A 23467-nucleotide genomic window follows, 5' to 3' on the forward strand; every position below is an offset into this window, starting at 1 on the left:
TTTGAAATTTATTAATGCTGAAAACATCTCTTCAAAGTGTTATTGGAACAGCTTAGGCTAACCAAAAGTAGCGATGGGGTCAAGGGAGAAGCACGCCAGGTGGGTCAGGGTTGCCTTGATGGAGACTGCCGACCTTGCTCCCCGCCACAGCTCTGCTCCCGCCGATGGGCATCAGTGGCTCGTGTGGCAGTCTGGCCGGGTGTGTGCTGGCCTCCCTGCTTGACGGGAGACTGCGGACACCAGGGACGCTGGACTAGGAAAAGGCAGATGTCCGCTCCCCTGTACCCTGTGCACAGGGGGACACTCAGAGCTGTCCAGGTGGCTGCTTCCATACCTCCAAGAGGAAGGAGGGAGAGGTAAAGTCAGATGAGGACCAGAGGATGAAGAGTTACATGGGTAGGGGCGGAGGCAAGCCTGCTCCGTGGAAGAGCGGACTGGGGCCAGTCAGAGTTCGAGCTGGCACAGAGCTGGGATGTGGACCTGATTGTAGCGCGTGTGAGCGTCGATGCAGTCCCTCAGGAGGCGATGTGATGGCCTGAGTGACTGCAGGCTGAGCTGACGCATTCAGGACCGATGAGACGGGAGGTAAGGGGCCTGGAGGTCGGGCACCTGTCAGAAGTCTTCCACAACACGGACAGGTGATGAAGGAGGTAGGGCGGGGCGGGCAGGCTGGGAGCACTGGTCACCAGAACAGAGCCCCTGGCCCTTTGCGGCTTATTGGGAAGGGTTTTAGTTGTGAAATACACAGAAAGACACAGATACACATGTACAGTGTGACCAGTTGCTTTTAAAGGGAGCATCCACGGAACCCCACCTGGGTCAGAGTTGGTTGCTTTTCTTTCGTCATCACGTTGAAACCTTAGAAAGGTCCTGAGGGCGCGTGCTGAGTTCGCACTTGCCCAGTGAGGACATGGATGCTGTGCAAGGGTTTAAAATTACTTGCCTGTGGTCACGTCACTTGTCAACTGATGGACCTCCTGGCCGCACAGGGCAGTCCTGCCTGGGCAGGTTTGCTGCCTGACGGGAAATGACGGCAGAGAAGCGGACTCCTGAGGGGTGGGGCTCACTTGAGGCAGGAGAGAGCAATAGATGTTAGCTCGCTCTCTCTGATGTTGCTGCTTCTCTTCTTAAAACTTATTCAGGGCTTCCCTGGTGGCTCAGTGGTTGCGCGTCCGCCTGCCGATGCAGGGGAACCGGGTTCGCGCCCCGGTCTGGGAGGATCCCACATGCCGCGGAGCGGCTGGGCCCGTGAGCCATGGCCGCTGGGCCTGCGCGTCCGGAGCCTGTGCTCCGCAACGGGAGAGGCCACAGCAGAGGGAGGCCCGCATACCACAAAAAAAAAAAAAAAAAAAAACTTATGCAATTATGAGAATTCTACTTTGGGTACCTAAAATTAATCTACATTTCTGTGTACTTTTCAGTTTTGCAGCACTCTTGATTTCCAAGAGCTTCATAAGTGACGTGATTTTACTAAACTCTGGTCCTCAGAGCTTCTGCTCAGTTTGCGCCCTTTGTTGTTATGCAGGAAGATAATGCTACCAGCGGTCCAAGCAGCGGGCATTGTGTCACTCCCATTTAAATGTGTTGTGTTTTGTTTTTCCAGAAAACACTTTGCAAGATAACATTCTGACAAGTAACACGGCTGCGTGTTTTCAAGACTGTTGGAGGGGTGCCTATCCACATTTTACAGTACCTGTGCCTGAAAATTTAATTTTTTAAAAACTTTTGATGTGTTATTTTGTATGAAGTACCTTAACATTTATATGTCATTATGTTTATATTTTGTGAGGTTAACTTCCCATTTTTTTGTCCACCTTAACTGACCACTAATGTTAGAATTGATTCCCAGGGACCAGTCAGCATGTGTAGTTAATAGTTGAATTTGATTTGGCTGGCCTAACCGACTAATCATGATTTATTTCTAGAACATTCAGATTTCCCAGAATGTTCCTGAGTAGCAGAGACATGGACCTAGTGACACAGAAAGATGAGAGCTGCCCTGGTGCAAGGCCATTTCTCACCAAGTCACGGCACCTGGTTAGCTGTCTTGCTTTATTTGAGCACAACACCTAAAACCAGTTTTGCTGCTATAACTCAATACTGTTAATCCATCTGCACATTTATCTGTTTACCAAACGAAACAATTACCCGGTGAGATACATGTTTATACTTAAATAGCTTTTTTAAAAACAGGCTTTTAGGGGTGAATTTTTTAACAAGTCTTTGGATTCTTGGGTCTATGCAGAGAACTCGCCACAAGCCACTTTCTGTAGAGTTTGCCATAAAAAATCAGAGTAACCATGAGCTGCAGTTTTCATGTTGCAACTAAGATTCTTACCTACACAATGAGAGTCAATAAACTATTTTTATTCAACTAAATTTAAAAAATAACTTTTTAAGGAAAATTAACAGTTGATCTGTGCAGAAACCAGCTTTTTTTAATTTTTATACTGCACTTTAATGTGTTTTCTCTAACTGCAGGTATAGGAGACGTGCCTCAGCAGCGAAAATAAGGGTCCTCGGGTGGGTGGCCCTGAGGCCTCAGCCCCGTGGGGCCCAAAATGCCTGCCAGGTTTTCCTGATTTGGTGTCCCTTTAACTGATGCTTTCCTGAATGGTTTTCAGGCAAATAGCGGTGATCTTTTTGTGTGTGCAGGCTGTCTAGTCCTTTTTCAGCCACTGTCATTTCCTTCCATGTATCGTGTGAGAATGAAGGCTATTTCAGATCTGCACCGTGGGCTGGCTGACGGGTGCCACCAGTTGAAGCCGCAGCTGGTTGGTTTCCTGTGCCCTGTGGCCTTGGCCCTTCCCTGTCCTCGTAGCTGGTCTCCCTGTCGTGCGCTCAAAGGGGCGCTGATGCTCTTGGGGTTGCCTTTTTTTCAGCATTTCTACTGACGTGGGGAAATTGGTCCCCAGAAAGTGACAGATGAAAGAAGATCTGGAGGGAGCAGGTGCTGGTTCAGTGTTTTCATTTTGCTAGAACAAGAGAGGTTAAAATGGAGAAAATGCTTATTACTCCAAGGACGAGGAGGGGGTTTTGTATTCAACAGACAGAAAAGATAATGAGATGGTTGAAATACATTTGTTACAAAGGTGTACTACAGAAAATCTCTGGGTGTTCTCCTGACTTTGCTCTTTCACTGTTGGGTAATTGCAAATGGTCAAGAGCTATAGGTTTAGGTACATTGTGCAAAGTTTTTACCAAGAAAAAGTGTTCCATGACCTTAGGGCCTCTCCATGCAAGACTAGTTATTTGGGTTATTTTGTCATTTATTAACTATGGTAGTAAAAGCTGTTTTTAAAAAGGGGTGGGATGTGGCAGCACTTGAAAGTGGTAGGTGTAAGCTCTATATAGTGAAACTACTACTTAGTGCTAGCTGCCACCTAATGGTTATGGGGGTGTGGGTGGACCTACACTGTAAGACTTTTAAATTCCCTTTTGTTTTGCTGCCCGAATCTAAATACTTTTGCTAATAGATAATTGCCCTTTTACTAAGAGATAAGCTTTACCTATAAAAATGTATTTTGAAAACTTATTTTACACAGCAATTTTGTATCCATTGAAACTAACCTTTTACCAATAAAGCACTATTGTTTAGATATTAAGTGAGTAGTTCTTATTATTGGCTCTTAACGAGGTAAAGGTTTAAGGTTTTCTGGGAAAGATTCAGAGAAAGCCCTGCGTTTTCTGTGTATAAAAATCCGGAGGGGGCTTCCCTGGTGGCACAGTAGTTAAGAATCCGCCTGCCAATGCAGGGGACACAGGTTCGAGCCCTGGTCCAGGAAGATCCCACATGCCGCGGAGCAGCTAATCCGGTGCGCCGTAACTCCTGAGCCTGTACTCTAGAGCCCACAAGCCACAACTACTGAAGCCCACACACCACAACTCCTGAAGTCCATGTGCCCTAGATCCCGTGCTCCGCAACAAGAGAAGCCACCACAATGAGAAGCCCGCGCACCGCAACGAAGAGTAGCCCCCACTCGCCACAACTAGAGAAAGCCCGTGCACAGCAACGAAGACCCAATGCAGCCAAAAATAAGTAAATAAAATAATTTTTTTAAAAAATCAGGAGTAATTATTTGCACCAACATCTGTACCCAACAACTCTGTATTGGCGATCCCAGCCCAAAAGAGCAAGCCATAAAGATTGGAAAGGAAACATTTACATGGGAATCTGATCATCTACTTAAAGTGAATGATAAAAATTACCACTAGTGAGAGTTCAGTGATGTCTGCCCACTAAAGAGAAAATGTGGGGAAGGATCTCATTCACTGTATTAAAACTACTAACTTATTAGAAGAAATGTTGAAAACCTGGACTGTAAGCCTGATCTGGGTGGCTGGCCGGCCCTCTGCCCACTCCACTGACCACCCCAGGACCGCCTGGGCCCCTTTACTTCCTTCTCAGTGTCTGCCTAGAGCCCTGTCTCTGGTTCCTTCTTTCCAGGTCCCTCCCTCCCCCAGGTCCTGCACCTCTGCCTCAGGCCCTCCCTCCAGCATACACCCCGCAGCCTCTGACCAGGCTTTCCCCCTGCGGGGTCCCCACTGAGGCTGCTTAACCTGTCGGGGTTCTGTGCCGAGGGGTGTGTGCCACCCTGGGAGCAGCGAAAACAGCGCCTGGGTTCTGACATCGGGGCTGTCGGTGGTGTCGCTGGAGGCCAGTTAGAGGAAAAGCTCGGAGGGAGCGACGGGGGACAGGAGTGCCCTTCTGAGTCTCGAATCCGAAGCTCCCCCGCGGGGAGCGGCTGTTCCTGCTTCCTTTGGGAAACGTACGGGGTCGGGGTCTTGATCCGGTGGCCAGAACCGTAGGAGTCCCCTCCTAGATGGGTCCGGGTCCATCCTCGGTTTACTCCCTAGAAAGAGCGCGGGGGGCGCGCGGGCGCCCTCCTGGCCTGCCTCGGGAGGCGGGGGGACTGCGGTGGGGGCCAGGACCAGGGCAAATTGAACCGGGTCTTGAAGGATGCGTAGAAGTTCACTGAACCTCTTCGAAGAAGGGGCGTGTGCTGCTGCGAGTCGCGGGCCTGGGGGCTCCGGACGTGGTGTCACGTTTCCATTTCCGGGTGGGGGCCACGAGGCTAGAGGAGGACTGTGAAGCCTGGAAGGGCCGCAGGCCTCGCCAGCACGGCCCGCTTCCTCCTCAGCACATCCTCGCGGGGCTCTCGGTGCCCGTAGGCCACGACACCAGTAGCCCCAGGAGGATCGCAATTGGTGGGTGGAACCGGTAACGGGAAGGCTGGCAGCCAGGGGCGGGGTCGGAGGGAGCCAGCAGATGGCCACGCCGGGACCGCGCCCCACCCTCCGAGCCGGACCCTGCTCTCAGAGCCGACGCCCCGCCCCCCAGAGCCGGCGCCCCGCCCCTCCCCGAGCCGGAACCGCGCCCCGCCCAGGACCCCGCGCCGCCCTGCGAGCCGAATATCTGCTGAATTGCATTGGACTCCGCGCTTGCACTCTCGCCCTGCCTCCTCCGGTCCATTCACCAATCAGAATTCTGTGCCGCGCTTCTAGGCCGCGGCCACGGAGGCCCCGCCCCAGAGTCCGCAGGCCAATCGGCGGCGCGTCCGCGGGGGCGGGGGCGGGGCCCTGGGCGGGGGTTAGGGACTGGGCTCGCGGTGCGGGGGCGGCCTACGGGCTGTCGCAAGCGGGCGGAGCAGACGCGGGATCTGAAGGGCGCTGCAGGCGACAGCGCGGGCCTGGCGGCTGGTGAGCGTGCGGGACAGCGGGGCACCGGTCAGGCAGGGGCCGGGCTGCGCCTCGGGGGCGGGCGGCGGAGGCCGTGGGCCAAAGCCCAGGGCAGGGCGGGCGCCTCCGGACGGCGGGCGGCCAGAGGAGTCCACGCCCGGGCTCAGAAGGCCTTAGGGCGGCAGGCCCCATGCGAGGAAGGCCGTGTGTGGGGAGCCTGCCCGCTGGAGGCCCGGGGTGGGCGGGAGGGTCCCGCGTGGAGGCGCCGGGGGCGGCCGGGGAGGGTCCCGCGTGGAGGCCCCGGCAGAGCCACAGGTGGAAGCTCGCGCCTCCTGAGACCACGCCCTTTTTGGCCTTTCCTTAGATTGTATCTTAACGCCGGGAATCGGTATTAGGTGTTGATGTTTTTATGCCATGAAGTATAGAACGGCTCCTCAGGCAATGGGAGCCTTCTAAAGGCAGACGGTGAAAGCTGGGGCTGGAATATGCCCCCGTTTCCGTTTACTATGGTGGCTGCAGCCTCTGGTGGCCTTTCGTGTGCTGGTCAGTAATTGCCGTGAAAACCAAATTCACACAAGGTGCATTGAAGGAAATAATGTCAGTCCACAGTGAAAGGATGGGAAGATTTACATCTCAGGGTGGCTCTTCTCTGTACCTTTGCTCACGTCTGTGAGGGCGCTTCCGGCGGAGGACTGCGGACGTGCTCGATGGCTGTCAGGGGCGTTGGGCCTGCGGGCTGGTTGTGTGTGGACAGTGTGCAGTTTTCTCCTGCCACAGAGATGGGAGAGGACATTTGAGGTCAGCAGGCATGGAGTGACCTTTGCTGGTAGGCCACATCTAATGTTCATTGTCTGTATCTGCTGTTTTTTGAAAGGTTTTTATGAGTTCCTGTACACTACAGATGTAGCTCTCTGGGAAGGGTTGTGAAGCGCTTCATGCCCGTATTTTATTTGGTTCTCTCAAAATCTGCAGAGGAGACGTGCCCAGGCCCTGTCTGGAAGCAGAGGAGCGGGGTGACCGGTTTAGGTCACACCCTGGCCCTGCTTCCTCGGTGCTCCTGCTTTGTTGCAGATTCTCCGTGCGCAGTTCACACTGAGCTGTTTGGACCAGACGCTGACAGGAGCTGCAGAAGTTTGCTGGCTTGTTTACATGCATGGGCATCCTTTCCCAAAAGGGAAGTTTATATGATACATTCATTTATCTCTGCCACAGGTTCCCTCTCAGCAAATGAGGTTACAGTTTGCCTGCCTCATAGACTTGTTGTGAGGATTGAGCACCAGTGGAAACGCTGTTAGCTAGATGCCCGGCACACAGTAAGTGCTTAAGAAGTGTTAGCCATTATATTACCAGGTGGAAGAATAATCTGAGGAGACAGTAGAGAGAGGAGTACGCAGTATTCAAGCAGAATTATCCTGCTTGGAGGGAAGGATATGCACTGGATTGACACAGCAAAGGTGGATGCATGGGTAATTCTATGCAAGCTCTTTTAAATCCCCTGGGCCCCAAGGAATTCTGTTCCACTCCTTTCCAAACACTCCTGCCTCTACTCACACCAGCACCTCCTCTATCCTGAGAGGGTAACAGGTGTTTGTTACTGCTGCTTGCCCTTTCAGGTTTGTTCCTGTGTGTTCTTCACCCGCTTTCGTATAAGCCTGCCACCTCCCCATTTGCTCAGCGGGTCGTGGGCTTCCTGCACACGGCTTGGTGTTGGGTGCGGGGAAACCCCGCTGTAAAGCTGGATGTTGAGCCGAGGTCACTCTGGTGGTGCTCTCTGAGATCCCGTGTGTAGAGCATGACTGGACGGTAGCATATTTGTCAACTCCGGGGTTTACCTTGGCAACAGGGTGCCAAAAAGGTGAGAGGGTTCCACAAAGCTTAATATGATAGAGGCCAGTGTTTGGTGGGTTTCTGGTGATTCTGTAAATTGGTCTAATCTTTTTGGAGAGCAGCTAGCCGTATTTGATAAAGATTTTGATTTTGGAATCCCAGTTTTGAAAACAAACTTTGATACATAAACTCTGCACGTCAGAGGGGTAGAGTACTCCTCAGCCAGTAGACATGCTCTGGCAGTCTCCTTCCTATCCTTCCTTCCCAGCAAAATTTGAACCATTTTGATCCATGGAAATATGTTGAAAAACACATCTTAACCAAAAAGGCGAAGTAGTTTGTACACAGCAATTATACTGATGTAAAAATGTGCGAGGACGTGGACAAGGATGAGAAGGGAAGGTGGAGTGATGTGAGTAGTTTTATTTTAGGGTCACAGGACTGTTTTCTCGCTAAGCTGGTGTTCTGGTTTATAGTCTTTTTAAAATTCAAAAGCAGAAAGGCCCTCTGACGTTGTCGGATGCAGTGACGAATCTTTCTTCATCCCCTCTCTCCCAGCTGCAGCACAGAAGGAGGTATGAGATTCCACCCAGACCTCTTAGGTGGGCCCTCGAGACCCCCACAGCCTGGCCCCCTGTGGGCATCCTCAGGGCCCCTCCACTCTCAGCCTTGCCCAGCAGCCCCTGCCTGCGCGCAGGCTGCTCTTGTCTAGCTGGTCTCCTGTCGCCCTGCAGGGCCCAGTTCCCGCTTCATCCTGGAGAGCCGTCCTGGCCAGGCTAGCCGCGCTGCCTTCCTCGGTGTTACCTCGTGCTTCCTGCCCTCCGCTGCTGTGGCGGGCAGCGGTCAGGGCCACGTCCACAGTGGTCTCCCCTTCTAGATCATCGTGTACTCGCCACGTCGGGTCCCTTAAACCAGAGACGAGACAGCACGTGTGTGATGGGGGTTGTGAGGACCAGATGCGCAGACACCCCCTTTTTGCTGAGGCCTCCTCCCTCCCTCGCCACCTACCAGATTCCTGGAGGCTTCCTCACTTCACTTCCACACGGCTCTTACCACCCTTTAACAGACTGTCTTCTTTGTCTTCTCCCACTGTAACGGGAGGGATTTCCTCCCTCTTACAGGCTCCCGTATCTTTAAGGACTTAGACTTGCTTGATACCGAGGCAAGGTGCTCAATAAATGTTTGAACTAATCAGATTTCATCTGGGGCAAGGGCAGATGCCAACTTTCATGGGGCCTGAGACTTATCCAGTTGGGGGGAGGAGGCCTCTTTAAGAAAATACAGTGTTACAAATAAAAATCAATTTGAAAATTAAGTTGCAGATATTTATTTAGAATGAGAAAAAAGTAAATAAGATACAGATTTGAAAAAGCTGACCATTGATACAGACATCACTAAATCCAGGAAGATAGCTATTTGTTAATTATCTGACACACTTCTATAATACTTTTCATCTGGCTATGTACTTTCTAGTTGCCTCGTCATATGACAGAGAATAGAAAGAATTCAGTGATTCCTCTAGCATGGCTGATCAAAAATCTCATTATTGATTGTTAGGATATATATAACATGGTTTCACACTTGCTGTTTCTAGCACAGCTACAGATTGTGTCTTGGAAAAGCAGGAGTTCTGATCAATTCTGTTTTGCACAATTCCATTCAAAAACGTTAAAAAATCAATGGTGTATTTATAGTTATACTGCTACCTCATAAATTTTTTTTTCTGACAGGCGAGAAGTGCAGTTTTGACTACTGAGTACTGAACTCTGCTTGCATTTTGACGAGTCTGGTGATGATTTTCCCACAAATGTGCGTCTGGCTCCCCGAGTTTCAAACCTTGCTCCTTTCCCAGGGCCCACATGCTTCCAGCACCAGGTGCCATCGGGTCTGTTCGTGTTGCTGCAGGGCCCGGGCCCTGTACCTTTGTTTCATAACCCTCCGGCGCGCAAGCACGGGACTGGCAGTGGTGTTCCGGGAACCATAGCTGCATTGCGAAGCTGGTGGTCACCTCAGTGTGAACACCTGAAACGTCTCCGCTTGAGCCCAAACTAAGGGTGTCTCCAGCTTCTTGTGCTGGTAGCTGGGTCCTCTCCTGAGCTGCCTGACATGGAGGGAAGGAGGGACAGAGACAGACTTGGGGTGGAAGGGGCAGCAGTGTTAGTCGATTGCAATTTTAATATGTTTTCGAATTTTCCAGAAGGCTGTGATCATGGCCACACTTCACTGAGGGCCTTTCTTAGGACCTTGGAAGGGCCGGTGCCAGTGAGGGGCCCAGAAACGAGGCAGAATGGCTCTAGAGTCACACTGCCGGCATAGGGGCAGCTTGTGGTCCGTAGCTTGGTGCCACATGACACCGTGGAGGCATGTGGGTGAGGGTGCACGGCGCCTCTTCCTGCGGCTGGTGGGATGTGTCTGGAAGGAGGAAGCAGCACTGTCTGTTTTACAAATCGTTTAAATGATTGGGCGTTATTAACTTTATCTCCTACATCATTCAGGTCCCAGTTGCCTTGGTAATAGTTAACACAAGATGAATGTCGGGGGGAACAAGTCTCAGTATCTGAACAAGAAATCAATTTTTAAATTGATTTAAAGAGCGTGTTTTAAAATGTTCGTTTTTATTTTACCTGCACTATTTGAGAAGGAGGAGCAAGCACAACGCCTAGAGGAGACATGGGCTGTTGCCCCGGCTCTCTCTTTGAAGGTGAGCGGGCGGCTGTAGGTGACCCCTGCCGTCGTCTGCCCGGAGGCCGTCTGGTTTCAGAAGTAGTGCACGTTCATCACGGCAGGCAATTCAAGAGATACAGGTGCCAGGAAAGAAGGAAATAAAAATCAACCCTCTTCCCTCTCTCAAAGATGACCTCTGCAAACATGCTTTAAATGCATGGATGTCAGGCTTCCCTGGTGGCGCAGTGGTTAAGAATCCGCCTGCCAACACAGGGGACACGGGTTCAAGCCCTGGTCCAGGAAGATCCCACGTGCCACGGAGCAACGAAGCCCGTGCGCCACAGCTACTGAGCCTGCGCTCTGGAGCCCACGAGCCGCAACTACCGAGCCCATGTGCTGCAACTACTGAAGCCCGTGCGCCACAACAAGAGAAGCCACTGCAACGAGAAGCCTGCGCACCACAACGTAGAGTAGCCCCCGCTCGCCACAACCAGAGAAAGCCTACGCGCAGCAACAAAGACCCAGCACAGCCAAAATGAATAAATTAATTTTAAAAAAAAGCATGGGTGTCCAGTTCCGTTTGTGGGAAGAGGCGTAAGCCTCCTCCACCCTGTCTGCCCGCTGTGACTGTGGCTACAAAGCTGGACAGCTGCGTGAGCAGCTCTGAGGAGCCTGGCAAGGAAGTGATGGCGGGCAGGCAAAGGCCAGGGTCTGAAGCACCTGCCGCAGGAGCACCGAGCTTCCTGTTCTCCCTCTAGCACGCCCGGTCCCCAGCCGGCTTCAGGGTGTCCGAAACCCAGAGATGGGCTCCAGGGGCAGACAGGGAGGGCTGCAGGGGGAGCCACCCAGCTTGGGCTCTAGAGAGAGTGGGAGAAAGCCACCATTTCTTCTTCTCTCTCTCCCTGTTCTCCAGCCAGGCCTGAGACACCTAAAAGTCCAAGGGCTTTTTACTCTCTTTCCTGCAGCCTGGTCCCAGCAAGGGTGCAGTCCCAGGATGTGCACGGCAGAGCAGGGAAGCAAGCCACAGCCCTCTGGCTGGAGGACTGAGAAGTAAGCCACGGAGCTGTGGAGCCGGGGAGCTCAGGAGGTGACCCCTCAGAGTTGCCGATGAACTTTTGGGCTCGACCCCGAGCTGTACACGCATGGGGCCGACCCTGCGCCACTTGCCAGAGGCTGTGGGAACTCAACTAAGGGGTCGACCACAGCCCGGGAGCCAGGCTGGCAGCTGGGTGATGGTGCACAGGGAGGATGGAGCCTCTGAAGGTGGAGCTGATGCTGAGACCACGGCTGCGGCCTGAACCCGGCAAGGCCAGTGCTGCTGAAAGAGAAGTGCCACATTCTCTGTGGGATTTAAACAAGGCCAGAGGCTCATAACACAGTGTTTAAAATGTCCAGGATATAATCCCAAATTACCTGGCCTACACAGAACCAAGGAAGTACCAGCTCACAAGAGAAAAGACAGGCTACAGCTGAGATGATGCAGACATCGGAATTACCCGACAAAGACCTTGCGGTGGGCAGAATTTTGGCCCCCATGGCCGTCACCCCGTGGTGATACTTCTGGGAACAGGTTATGTTACGTGGCAAAAGCACATCGACAGGGTTCCCTATGCGACATGACTGAACACCGTAGGCTCAGGAAGCAGAGCCCAGCGCTGCCCTCCCAGCGCCTCCCCCTCCCCCTGCCCCCAGAGGCAGGTCTTTCCTTTAGGTTTTGGTTTACCCTCCAGGGTGGTTGTTTGAAAAATGGTTGTTTGAAAAAACGTGTTTACGGTCTTCCTCTTTTAACCAGAGTTAGTGCACCATGCGCCTGCTTTGCACCTTGCTTTTATTCACCTTCTCATCAAAGAAGCATGTAGAGATCTTTTCCATGCGTGACAGAAACTTTAGCAACTTCCACTGCTGTGGACAGTGGACTGCGCTTGTCTGGGGAGCCACGGGCTGATTTCCCAGCCGAGGGGGAGGCGACTTGAGGGCCAAATCTGGGCTGGGCTTATGTCCTGGCTTTGTCACTTCTGAATTATGTGTTCTGTGGCAGAGCTTTCTTTTCTTTTTAATAGACCTGCTTTTCAGAGCAATTTTAAGTTCACAGCAAAATCGAGTGGAAGTTTCACAGATTTCTCATATGCCCCCCGCCCCCAGACGTGCACAGTCTCCCCCCCGTACCCCCCACCCCCCCGAGTGGTACCTTCGTTACAAACCTGCATTGACACATCATCACCCAAAGCCTTGGCAGACTTTTGAGCTGAATTTTTCCAACTTCAAGATGGAAATTATATGTCACGAATTGGTTTTTAAACTTTTTATTAAATGAGAATATATAGGAGCCGAGTTTGTAGTAGGTAACACTAAATATCAGTGGCGGAAATTTGTATGTAGCCACCAGAAATATTTTTAGGAATGAAGACTGCAAACCATTTTGGTCACCTGGGAGGGAGGAGGGAACTGGAGCCCCTCGTAGGCGCCTGACTCTTGACACTGCTGCTTCCCTCCAGGTTTCTGGAGAGGGTCTCTGGCAGCCGCAGGGGAGTGAGCAGGGGCTAATGCCTGACGTTTAGGGCCTGCAGGACTGCGGGACACGCTCTGTGTGTCTAGTCCAGTTTGCAAATTCTTGCCTCTTTCATGTTTATTTATAAGCACACAGAGCAAAACAAAGTAATTTCTGTTAGGTTATAATTTATGTAGAGCAAATTCAGTGCATACATTTTTCCCTTTCGTTTTTCCCACTGTCAGACTGCAGGAGCAGTCAGGCTGTAGCAAGACTGCTGAACGGGCAGCTTCACGCCCTGCAGGGAGGGGTCCCTTCTGCCGCTTGTTCTAAAACGAGACCATGATTAACTAACATTCACAGCACGGCGGTTACATTCAATTTTCCAGGAAGTGTCTTCCTTCCTAAACTTTCTTAAAGCTGGGTAATTATTAAATGGGTGGTTTAATGCCACATTGCCATTGTGTAATAGCAAACAGAGCTTTCTTTGGAATATCAGCAGGAGGTGCCCCACGGGGTCACTTCCTCTTAAGAGAACTTGTCTCCCTCGGATGAACCTCCGGGATCAGGCCGTCTCGTGGTCCGGAGTCTCAGCCTAAGCTGTGTGGGTGTCTTACTCTGACCAGGTGCACGTAACTAGGATGTAAGCGTGCTGCTCAGAAGGTGTACAAACCTGCAAAGGCTTCCTCTCAAGAGCCATGTTTTAGAATTCCTTGAGCCAAGAAAATTGTTTTTTTCATCTGTCTAACATAGGTTTTGTTCTTATGAGAGATGAAACAATGGTAAATTAAAAGTATGCTGGTTTAAATATATTTTTTATTATAAAATAAACAGATACAGAAAAACTGCATTAATCAAATGTACAGATTAATGCATGAAGTGGACACTGTCCAGTGAAGCGATGGAACTGTGCCGGCCACACCCAGGACCCCTCCCCTGTGCCCTGCCCCCGGGACAGGCCCCTCCCACCAAGGGGACCACTGCCCTGACTGTTCTAGGAATAACCTCCTTGCCTGTTCTTCTTGCAGTTTTCTCACCTGATGTGCCCCTCAAGACAGGTTAGTCTTGCTTGGTTTTTTTTGTTTTTTTTTTAAATTAGGCGCTTAGACATGACTTTCTTATGATAAGTAAAATAGAAAGAACCTGAAGAAATTTTTTTCCATCTAAAATTATTATGAAGAAATATAAATGAGAATTTTACAATGGAATACACAACGTAAGTGACTCCTAAAAGTACATCTTGGTTGTATATATGTTTTCAGAATTATAGCTTTACTTAAAAGGGAAAGGATCACTTTGGTGCCCAAAGTAAAACGTCCTGTAGCTTGTTTCAGGAGAACCTCCTCTTGGTGGTGGGTGTTGGGCGAGTGCTGTGAGCTGACCACGCGTTACTCTCACCTGTGTACGCGCCTGGGACGCCTGAGAGGTGGGCTTGACTTCCTTAACACCCCTCTCTTCTGCAGTAACTACTCAAGTTTGTGAGACTGGCATGAAAACGCTCCCATTTATGGCTCTCAGAGCCTCATATACCTCACGCTGAGTATCAGTCAGTGGCATGAAAACAGGGCTTTTCTGAAGTGTGGTTCCTGACTGCGGCCTGTGCCGTGCCTGCTCTTTGATGCCTGCGATGTTAATTGAGTAAATACTTAGCAGATATTTACAGAATTAGTGACGCTCCCAGGGGCATGCAGCCTGGAGAGAGAATTCTGAAGACAGTGGGTAACTGCCAACCTGAACCACACGTGTGGCGCGGGGGGGGCTGCGTGCCAGTCCGAGCAGGGGGTCAGCCGTTGGTTTGTGCATGAGGTGGGTCGGGAGCTGTATTTCGCAGAATGACACGTCGCCTCATCACTTTGCTCATGCTACGCACGTTTCACTTTTCGCGGGGGTTTTAGCGTTCTCATTTTCTGTTTGCCTGTTTGCTAAACCAGACGTGCATGGAAATTCTCACGCAGATTGTTGGGAAGGTCTTCGCTGAGTAGGGTTTAAGTAGGAGCTGCTTGGCAGTGGGTCCCTGAGAAGCTTTTCCATCTTAATTGAAGAGATAATAAGTTCATGAGTTGGTTTATCTTGATAACAAAATAAGCTCGAAAAAGAGGAAAAGACCAGAGGACTCAGCAATTAAGTCGGCATGAAAGGGCACGGACTAGGAGTTTAGTGAGATGAATTCTCTAAAATATTTACTGCAAATTAGTAGAAGACTTTTTGAAGATGATTAAGCAAAATAAAATGATTTTCACAGCATCTGCATTCTTTCTTGATTAAACATCTGACATTTGTGTTTGCCATACCGTGTTTAACCATTAGGTATGTTTCTTTAAGTTGACTTTCATACATAAATACACGTATTTAAGAAGGGAATTGGCCATAAATAGAAGGTAACTATATTAATAAGGACGACTAAAAGCAAGGCGGTATGACCAGATTCTGGCGGGCACGGAGCCTGTCCTTTGGTTGTTAAAAACAATGGCGTGATTGGCTCCGTTCAGCTTAACAGCTAAGAACCGGAAACCCTTCCCCCGGCACGTTGAGGAGGGTTGAAAGGGCACGAGCGGGGCAGCTCTCTGACCCTTGCAGACCCTCGGTGTCGTCATGGGTGAGGAGGGCGTGGGTGGTGGTGCCCGCAAGGGTATTGTGAGAACGGGGCGGGGCGGGTGCTGGGAAGGGTGGCCCGCGTGTGCTCCCCGTGACGTGTGCCAGGCTGTCACTCAGCGCCAAGTCTGAAGTTACCTCCTGAACCACTGGTGGCCCCCGCTCCAGCCTGGTGACACAGCTTAGAAAAACCAGGGCGTGCAAAGCGGGCAGACAGCCTGGCTGTCTTCATCCATCTTCCTTGGCATTTTCCCCACCGTGTCAGCAGAGGTGGGACCCGGGATGCACGTTGGCACCGTGCTGTGTGTACCCCTTTCCCTTTGCTGAAAAGCGCTGTCCGGCACACAGAGCGTGTGGTCAGCACGTGAATGTCTGGGCTGGTGGAGGGAGGAGGTGCAGGGCCTCCGGGTGGTCTGGGGAAAGAGAGGCAGGCGGCTGTGGGCCTCCCCTCCCCCTGCCCGTGAGCAGAGATGCTGCGGCTCCTTCAGAGGGTCTGGGGGTTAAATGAGTTCACGCACCGCCGGCTTGCGCGCAGCCAGGCGACAGTGGTGCTGGGGCTTGTTGCTGTGTATGCTCACCCGTCGAGGTATGAGGAGAAGATAATCTTTCTAAACCCTTAATTTTGATGTAAGTTAAGACTCGTAGAAGTGCAAAAACAGTGCAGAGAATTCTTGTGTACCTGATAATTTTCTTATGTTGTTTTAACATCGAAATAACTGGGGATAATTTGGGGGGGTTTTGTGTGTTTTAGTGCATTCCTCACTCTTAGCTGGTGAAGAATGGGGGAGCTGGAAGGAACCTACCGCGTCCTGCAGACCCCAGGGACACGCCTAGGCGCCCCGACCCCCGTGGGCGTCAGCACCCTCGAGCCTGGGCAGGGCCCCTCGGCAGCAGCGGCGTGGCCGGCGGCCAGGACGCCCGTCCGAGTGCAGCTGCTGGACAACTCCGTCGAGGTGTTTGACGTTGAGGTAAGAAGCGTGATTCCTGGAGGCCTACTTCCTCACGTTTTCTAGAAGTCGGGTATTATTTGGTATTATGTACCAAACTCCATTTTGCTGGTTAGACTTTGCCTGATTATCAAGTCGCCCATGAGTGGCTGGTAGTAAAATCCTTGGGAACTCCGTCTGCGTTTCCCATTTTAGTTTGGGGAGTGGTATTCTCCTCTCTTAAAATTCTGACGTAACGTGGTCTTGACGTTCTTCTCTTTTGAGAGGCTGGCTGAGAGCCATGCAGTGCAGACTGGAACCAGCTTGTCTCCACCCAGGTCCTGGTGGCCGAGCCGCTGGGTGAGGGACGCCCCTTAGCCTCACAGTGTGTCCTCGTCTGAATGTGAGGGTGACTCAAGTCCCCGCCTCCCAGGGTGGCTGGGGTGAGAGCGGAGCACTCAGCACACGAAGAGCCTGGCACGGCGCTCGCACAGGGCTTGTCTTTCTAGGTCAGCAATGATAACATTTTTATTGTGAAAATTCTCTAATAACAGATTGCACTGATAATGTTGGCAAAGACAATTGAATATAGCAGATGTTTGAAAACATCTTTTCTGATTTTCTAAATGGCAATAGAATGAATGTTCTTTTTAAAAATTACTTATTTTCATAAGTAATGAAGGAATCCATTCTTTTTTCTAATATTTTTATATTGGCTTAAAGTAATACCTTTGGAAGCGTCCCCTGCTCTTAAAGTCACAAAGTAAAGACGAGAGAATGAACTTAAACTTTAGCAGGAGGTTTATTTATGCTTGGGGAGAGGTCCAGATGCTACACAGAAAATAGAAAGATGATTGAAGAGCTGTGGGCCCGGTGTGGAGAGGCCTAGAGGAAACCTCGAGGCTCCCGTGGAGCCTGATTGCAGGATGCCTTGCGTGAGAAGGCGGAGGTGAGGAAGGAGGTGAGCACGGTCGGGGGCGGGGGGAGCGGAGGGGAGAGGCCAGCTGGGGGGCTTGAGGAGTAGAGGTGCCCTCCTGCTTGGAGCCCAGGGTACACCTTGAGTGTTCGATGGCAGGTAGCTAGTGCCTAGATTCCTAGTGTCTGAACTCAGGGAACCCTGAATGCTTCTTTTAGGTCTTATTTGAGGAAGAAACCAGATGTCATTTCATCAGGGCAGTGGTAACTGGAACTGGTAGTGCCTGTCTGTCCACCTTCCCAAGTCATTCCTGTGTTGCAAGAAGCAGCCTTTGCAGGGCAGGGAGTTGGGAACAGGCCACCTTTGAGTCCTGAAGAGGGGAGGCTGGCTCTCCATACTCTGATGAGTCACCTGGAGAAACAGGTTAAAGGTCTGGGAATTAGCTGGGCTTCCAGGTCTCTTCCAGCCAAATGTTTGGAAGAATTTCCACCATGTAGCCATCCTGTGATAAACACATTTGCTATGGTCTAGGCTTAAAAGAGGTTCAGATTTTTTGAAAGAAAGGAAGGAAGAAGAGAAAAGAAAAGAATTGCATTACTTAGGGTTTACTTTTAGAGCATCTTTTTCTGGCCTGCTTAATGGTCTTTATCAACTAAACCTAGGACCAAAAAAGGAAAAAAGCACACATTTATTGTTGAGTCATAAATAAGATGTAATCCTTCTCTGAGAAATTCGTTTTTAAATCAGAGATAGCATTTTATAAAGGTTCAGAATATAGAGAGCGTGTCAAAGTTTTAATAAATTGAGATTGTTGTTTCTTTTAAGCAAATAGAGCCATCATGTTTGGTATTTTGATATACCTGGCAGAGTTACCAGAAATTAAAGAATCAAATTGCTGTTGTATATCCTGAGTTGGATAGGGTACTTTTTAAATTGTGCTACCCACTGATGCATACCATTCAGGAGAAGTTAAAACTCAATGTATTTTTTTGTAAGTTAGTTGTATTCTATTTCTAAGTACCCTAGTCGTCTACAGCTGTATCAGTTAGCTTTGCTGAGTAACACGTCACCCCCAAACCTAATAACTTAAAAGGGCAAATATTTAATATTTTCTGCATGTCTGAGTGTTGGCTTGGAGGTTCTGCTGATCTGGGTGCTGAGTGGTCTAGGATGGCCTCGCTCACATGTCTGGGGCCCCAACTGGAACCTCTCTCCGTGTGGGACCTCACTCTCCAGCGAGCTGGCGTAACGTTGTTCGCATGGTGATGGGAATTGCTCAGGGGTGGCAGCTGTGAGGTCCCTGAGGTCTAGGCTTGTAATTCACACGTGTACCTTCTGCCGGGTTTTACTGATCAAGCAGGCTGCCAGGCAAGCCCAGGTTCAAGGCGTGGAGAAGTACCCAGGAGTCTGTGGCCATTTTCTGCGGGCTCTCACACAGCTGTTGCCGGGGATCAGGTGCACAGTCCCTGGAAAGAAACAGTCTGCGAAGCTCTGGTATCTGGTGTCAGCGGGCTGGGCGGGTTTGCCAGATGAAGCACTTTGTGGGGTCTCCTCCGGGAGGGGCTGCTGGAGAAGGTGCATCTGCCCTGCTCCCTCCTCCCCGGTGTCTCCCGTGGGCCGCCGTTGCCAAGATCCGAGCCGCAGAGCCCAGGCTGGGTCTCCCCGGGCCTGCCGCCCCTGCCCCACCATCCCTGGTCACTGATCTTGTCTGTCGTTCCCCCGCCCGCCCTGTACACTTGGACTGAGAGACACACTGTGGTTGGGTGGCTTTCGCTGTGGGTCTGTGGGTGGTACAGACTTGAGGTGCCGGGCAGCGAGGTCCCGGGGCAGATGGCCTCTGTTGGTGGCACAAAAGGCAGGTCTTGGGGGAGATGCCCCCGCCCCAGAGCTGGCCGGGTTCTCCTCCTGGAAGGAAGGTCCTGGGCGGCGAGGCTGCTTCCGTGTTTGGACCAGTGCCGGTAAGTGCGGTCGACCGAACGGAAGCGAGGGTGAGCTTGGGTAACATGCTTTCTTTAGGAGAGTTTTTAGTTTTTCCCTCTATGGCAACGTCTTCTGACGTTAGGGATTCAGGTGTCATGTTTTGTGTGTCCGGGGTTTTTTGGCCGTCCACACCTATCTTACGCTGTGCTGATTTGGTTTATTTTTTTACTAAGTTTTCTGCAGTACTATCTGCAGACTCGCAGGGCTGATGTGCTGATGTTACCTCCTGGTGCAGCCGGTGACACCTGGCCTGGTGTGGCCTGTGTGGACTCCCCTGGTTGATACTGAAGGTTTATTCTTAGGGGAAGAAGTTGACGTTTAGTTATTTTTGAAACGGCGTCTTCTGCTGGTGCCTGTGGCTCTTCACAGGCAGAGTCTGTGGCTCATCGTCTCCTGCTGCTTCAGCAGCTGAGGCCGCCCTCCCCCCGCCCTCATTCCCTTCCTTCCGAGGGGTGCGCGCCGTCCGCGAGCCCCCGGCTCCGTCTGTCTCCCACCCGCTAGGGCGGTGACATGAGCTTTGCTTCCGCCAGCTCAGTCCCCACGATACCGGCCAGCGCTCTGAGAGCCAGAACCGCTGGCCACACGGGAGCCTTTTCTTCCTCTGGCTTTCTCTCTCGGTCTGCAGTCCTGCTGCCCCAAAGTCAAGGTGGCTGGAAGCTGCAAGCTGGGGTCTGTCTGCTTTTTCCTGAGCAGCATTGAATAAGCTGAAACTTTTTAGCAGCTTTATTGATATATAACTCACATAACCGTACAATCACCCACGTAAAGCGTACAATTCAGTGGTTTTTAACGTATTCACGGAAACGCAGAGCCATCACTCCGGTCAATTTTAGAACGTTTTCATCCCTCCCAGTTGGAAACCCCACGCCCTTTAGCTGTCGCCCTCGCAGCCCCAGCATCCTCAGTGCCCGCCCCGCAGGTCTAAGCAAATCGTGACCTGGGTCCTGTATCCACAGACCCCTTTCATCTGAGCAGAGTCGTACGTGGCCGTTTGTGACTGGCTTGTCACTTAGCGTGGTGTTTTAGGGGTTCATCCACGTTGTTCGACGTCTCAGCACTATTTTCCTTTTTGTTCCCCACTCGTCAGCTGGTGGACGTCCCACCTTTGGGCTGTTGCGAACGTCACTGCCGTAAACATTCGGGTACAGGTTTTGTGGGGACATGCGTTTCCGTTTGTCTCGGACAGACACCTGGGGGTGGGACTGCTGAGTCATACAGCAACTGTGTGTGATCGTTTGGGGAACTGGCAGACTGCTTTCCAAAGCGGCCGCACCATTTATATCCACCAGCAACTTTATGAGGCTTCCAATTTCCCCACATTCTCAACTACATTTACTATTGTTTCTGGACGCACAGGCCCAGCGGCCACGGCCCACGGGCCCAGCCGCCCCGCGGCACGTGGGATCCTCCCAGACCGGGGCGCGAACCCGGTTCCCCTGCATCGGCAGGCGGACGCGCAACCACCGCGCCACCAGGGAAGCCCTTGTTTGACTTTTTGATTCTAACCATCCTAGTGGGTTTCAAGTGGTATCTCGTTGTGGTTTGAGGTGAAATTTAAAAAATTTTTAATGGCTAAAGAAAGGAAGGTTTTCAGCCCCAAAATATGAGAATTGTACCATTAAAAATTTATCTTTGGGGGTAGTTCCTCGGGTAGATTATGAGTAATTGTGGAGTTAACCGTCTCGCTGTGGCCCAGTTGCCACACGTGGAATGAACATTTCTACATCCCAGAGTTGTGAGGACCACAGAGAAAGCAGGCTGAGGGCAGGCCCTGGAGGCCCTGGGAACTGAAGCTGGTAGAGGAGCGTGTCAAATTTTTTAAAACATTTTAAAGTTTCATTTAGTGTTGTCATGCAAATGTATAGAATTAGGAACTTTTTCTGACACTATTTTTATTTATTTTTAAAAGATGTATTTGTTGGTTTGTTTATTTATTTATTTGGGCTGTGCCGGGTCTTAGTTGCGGCATGCGGACTCTTAGTTGCGGCATGCAGGATCTAGTTCCCCGACCAGGGATCGAACCCGGCCCCCCTGCATTGGGAGCATGGAGTCTTACCTACTGGACCACCAGGGAAGTCCCCTGACAATTGTATTTTTTTTTTTTTTTTTTTGGCGGTACGCGGGCCTCTCACCGTTGTGGCCTCCCCCGTTGCGGGGCACAGGCTCCGGACGCGCAGGCTCAGCCGCCATGGCTCACGGGCCCAGCCGCTCCGCGGCATGTGGGATCTTCCTGGACCGGGGCACGAACCCATGTCCCCTGCATCGGCAGGCGGACTCTCAACCACTGTGCCACCAGGGAAGCCCGACAATTGTATTTTTAAACCAATATTTATCTGATTTGTAAGTACTAGCTGCCAGTGTCTACGATTTACTCTCATCCATGTAGATCATTTGCTTTAACAAACTTATGTTTATTATGATTATGTATGATAATGAAGCAAGATGTACTTTATGGTTCTTTATATTGATTACCAGTTAAATTAAAATACTTCTGTTTTGTCTGGAAGGGCACAAAGAAAGGGGGAGAAATCTGTCTGATGGATTCAGGGTGGAACTTCAACTCTGTCTTATTTTAAGTGATGTTTGACATTTACTGATGGGATTTTTAACTCCCCGAAGGTCAGTCAGTGACCAATTTTTTGATCTAGTAAAATCATGGTTTGTTTTCAGTTAATTAAATGAATTCTGTGGTTTTGAAATTAGAAATCTGACCTCAGCTCTGGAAAGTTTTTTTCTCAGCTGTAAGAGAAACCATCTGGAGGCCGTGTGTCAGCTCGATTGTCCTGTGTGCAAAGTCAGGGAGTAGAAAGCGTCCAGCTCCTTGCCCTGTACGTGTGAGCTGTGTCCATGCTGCCCCAGGAGCAGCAGAGGGGCCGAGCTGGCGGTCCTGTCCTCCCTGGAGAGGCCTCCCCTCGACTGCAGAGGGCGCGGCACTGGGGACAGGGCACGTACCTGCCTCGCTGACCATTCATGGTGGGGTTAGGAATGGACGTCACCTATAGCTTTTCTGTTATCTGGAGTCGGTATTGTGGAAAGAGTGATATTTAGTGATTGAAAGAACAGTCTGGGATGTGGTTTGGGTGAGGGAGACCTCACCCATGGGAGGGAATGTCATGCCTTTGCTGGCAGGTGTGGTGGGGTTCTAATGAACATGAAGGTTGCTCACGTTCCCCCTTTTCTTAACATCCTCAAAAGTTTCAGAGTGGGCTTTCTTTCTTTCTTTTTTTTAGAATTTCAAAAGCTTTAGCTTAAATATGTGGCAAGTAGGACAGATTCTCAGCCATGAAGTCCCATGCTGAAGGACTTGAAGTTGCTATTCCAGTAAAAACTTAATGTTTTCTTTCTGGCCAGGAAGAAATAGCCAGAATTCCAGAAAGTATCGTAGCCAGATGTTTGTCACTGCTCCTACATGAGCACCCTAAATATGGCAAGGAAACCGCCTTAGAGCTTATTTTGGTCTGATCTCAGAAGAAGAAGTTAGTAATTCAGCATCTGAAGTTTGGCGATAATATAGGCTTTATACAAGAGCTCTGTGTGTCCCTAGTATATGCAGCAATTATGTGATTCTGCCCTAGGTTTTGAAACCTATTATTTTGTCTTGGAAAATTGATCTGTGTTTTGACCCTGAAGCCCAGGAATGTGGTAGGGTGGGACGAGGCAGAGGTGTGGACGTTTACCCAGTTGTGGTATCGAAGCTCCAACACACACGCACGCACACGCCTGCACACGCACATGCCTGCGGGTTGGCATGTACAGTCTATGTTGGATGACCCCGCAATGATGACCCATGACAAATGGAAAAGAACTGGGAAATGTCACCGAGTGAAGACCCATCCCCACGGTTGTGTAATGGAAGACAGCAGACTTGTCTCAGGGTCCCAGCAGAGGGTCATAGAAAGGAAACTTGCCCATTGGGTTGTCTTGACTTGCAAGCTGTTTCCTGAGCCCTTAAGACACGTACGGGCTTATGTCGTTGGCAAGCCCAGCAGGAGGCAGAGGCAGAGTGAGGTGATGGGTGACGCAGCTGACCTGTGACCCCACCCCACCCCCCGGGTGTCTCCAGAACCCTTGTTCTTCTCCACGTGATGCCCTCGTCTACTGATCGGGAAGAATGTGGTTCTGTTGTCCTTTGTTCACAGGAGGCTAGAAGAGCTGACCTCGAACTCGTTTCACCGACTGGGCCCTTGAATCGCTGTTGCCATTCAGTTCCCGTCCCTTCCCAGAAATGTCCGATGCCTGCACTCTTGGCCCAGCTCCCCACAAGGAGGTGGCCCGCCTGAGGGTGACGCTGCCTGACCACCTAGGCCTCCCGGGCTCGCATGCCCATCCCTCTCCCTGCAGCCGCGTGGGGCACGTTAGGACCGGGTTTTAAATCTCAGCCCCTCACCGCCCGAT

General features: G+C 51.0%; 2 protein-coding genes across 8 annotated transcripts in view; both read left to right on the forward strand.

Moving 5' to 3' along the window:
• Positions 1-3601, forward strand: part of SEPTIN2 (septin 2) — a 35473-nt gene extending 31872 nt beyond the window's left edge. For both annotated transcript variants that reach the window (XM_007127811.4, XM_007127813.4), the window contains one exon: positions 1604-3601. The gene's annotated coding sequence lies outside the window, so the exon portion shown is untranslated. The remainder of the gene's footprint in view (positions 1-1603) is intronic.
• A 1983-nt stretch (positions 3602-5584) lies between these two features.
• The window catches only part of FARP2 (FERM, ARH/RhoGEF and pleckstrin domain protein 2), an 86135-nt gene continuing 68252 nt past the window's right edge, over positions 5585-23467 (forward strand). For all 6 annotated transcript variants that reach the window (XR_003678133.2, XR_008619455.1, XM_028483534.2 and 3 more), the window contains exons 1-2: positions 5585-5700; positions 16002-16218. Coding sequence is in view for 4 of the 6 variants with exons in the window: in XM_028483534.2 (XP_028339335.1) it covers positions 16030-16218 (189 nt within the window). In the remaining 2 variants the exon portion in view is untranslated. The remainder of the gene's footprint in view (positions 5701-16001; positions 16219-23467) is intronic.

This window comes from Physeter macrocephalus, chromosome 2 (assembly GCF_002837175.3).
Source record: "Physeter macrocephalus isolate SW-GA chromosome 2, ASM283717v5, whole genome shotgun sequence".
Classification (NCBI taxonomy): Eukaryota; Metazoa; Chordata; class Mammalia; order Artiodactyla; family Physeteridae; genus Physeter; species Physeter macrocephalus.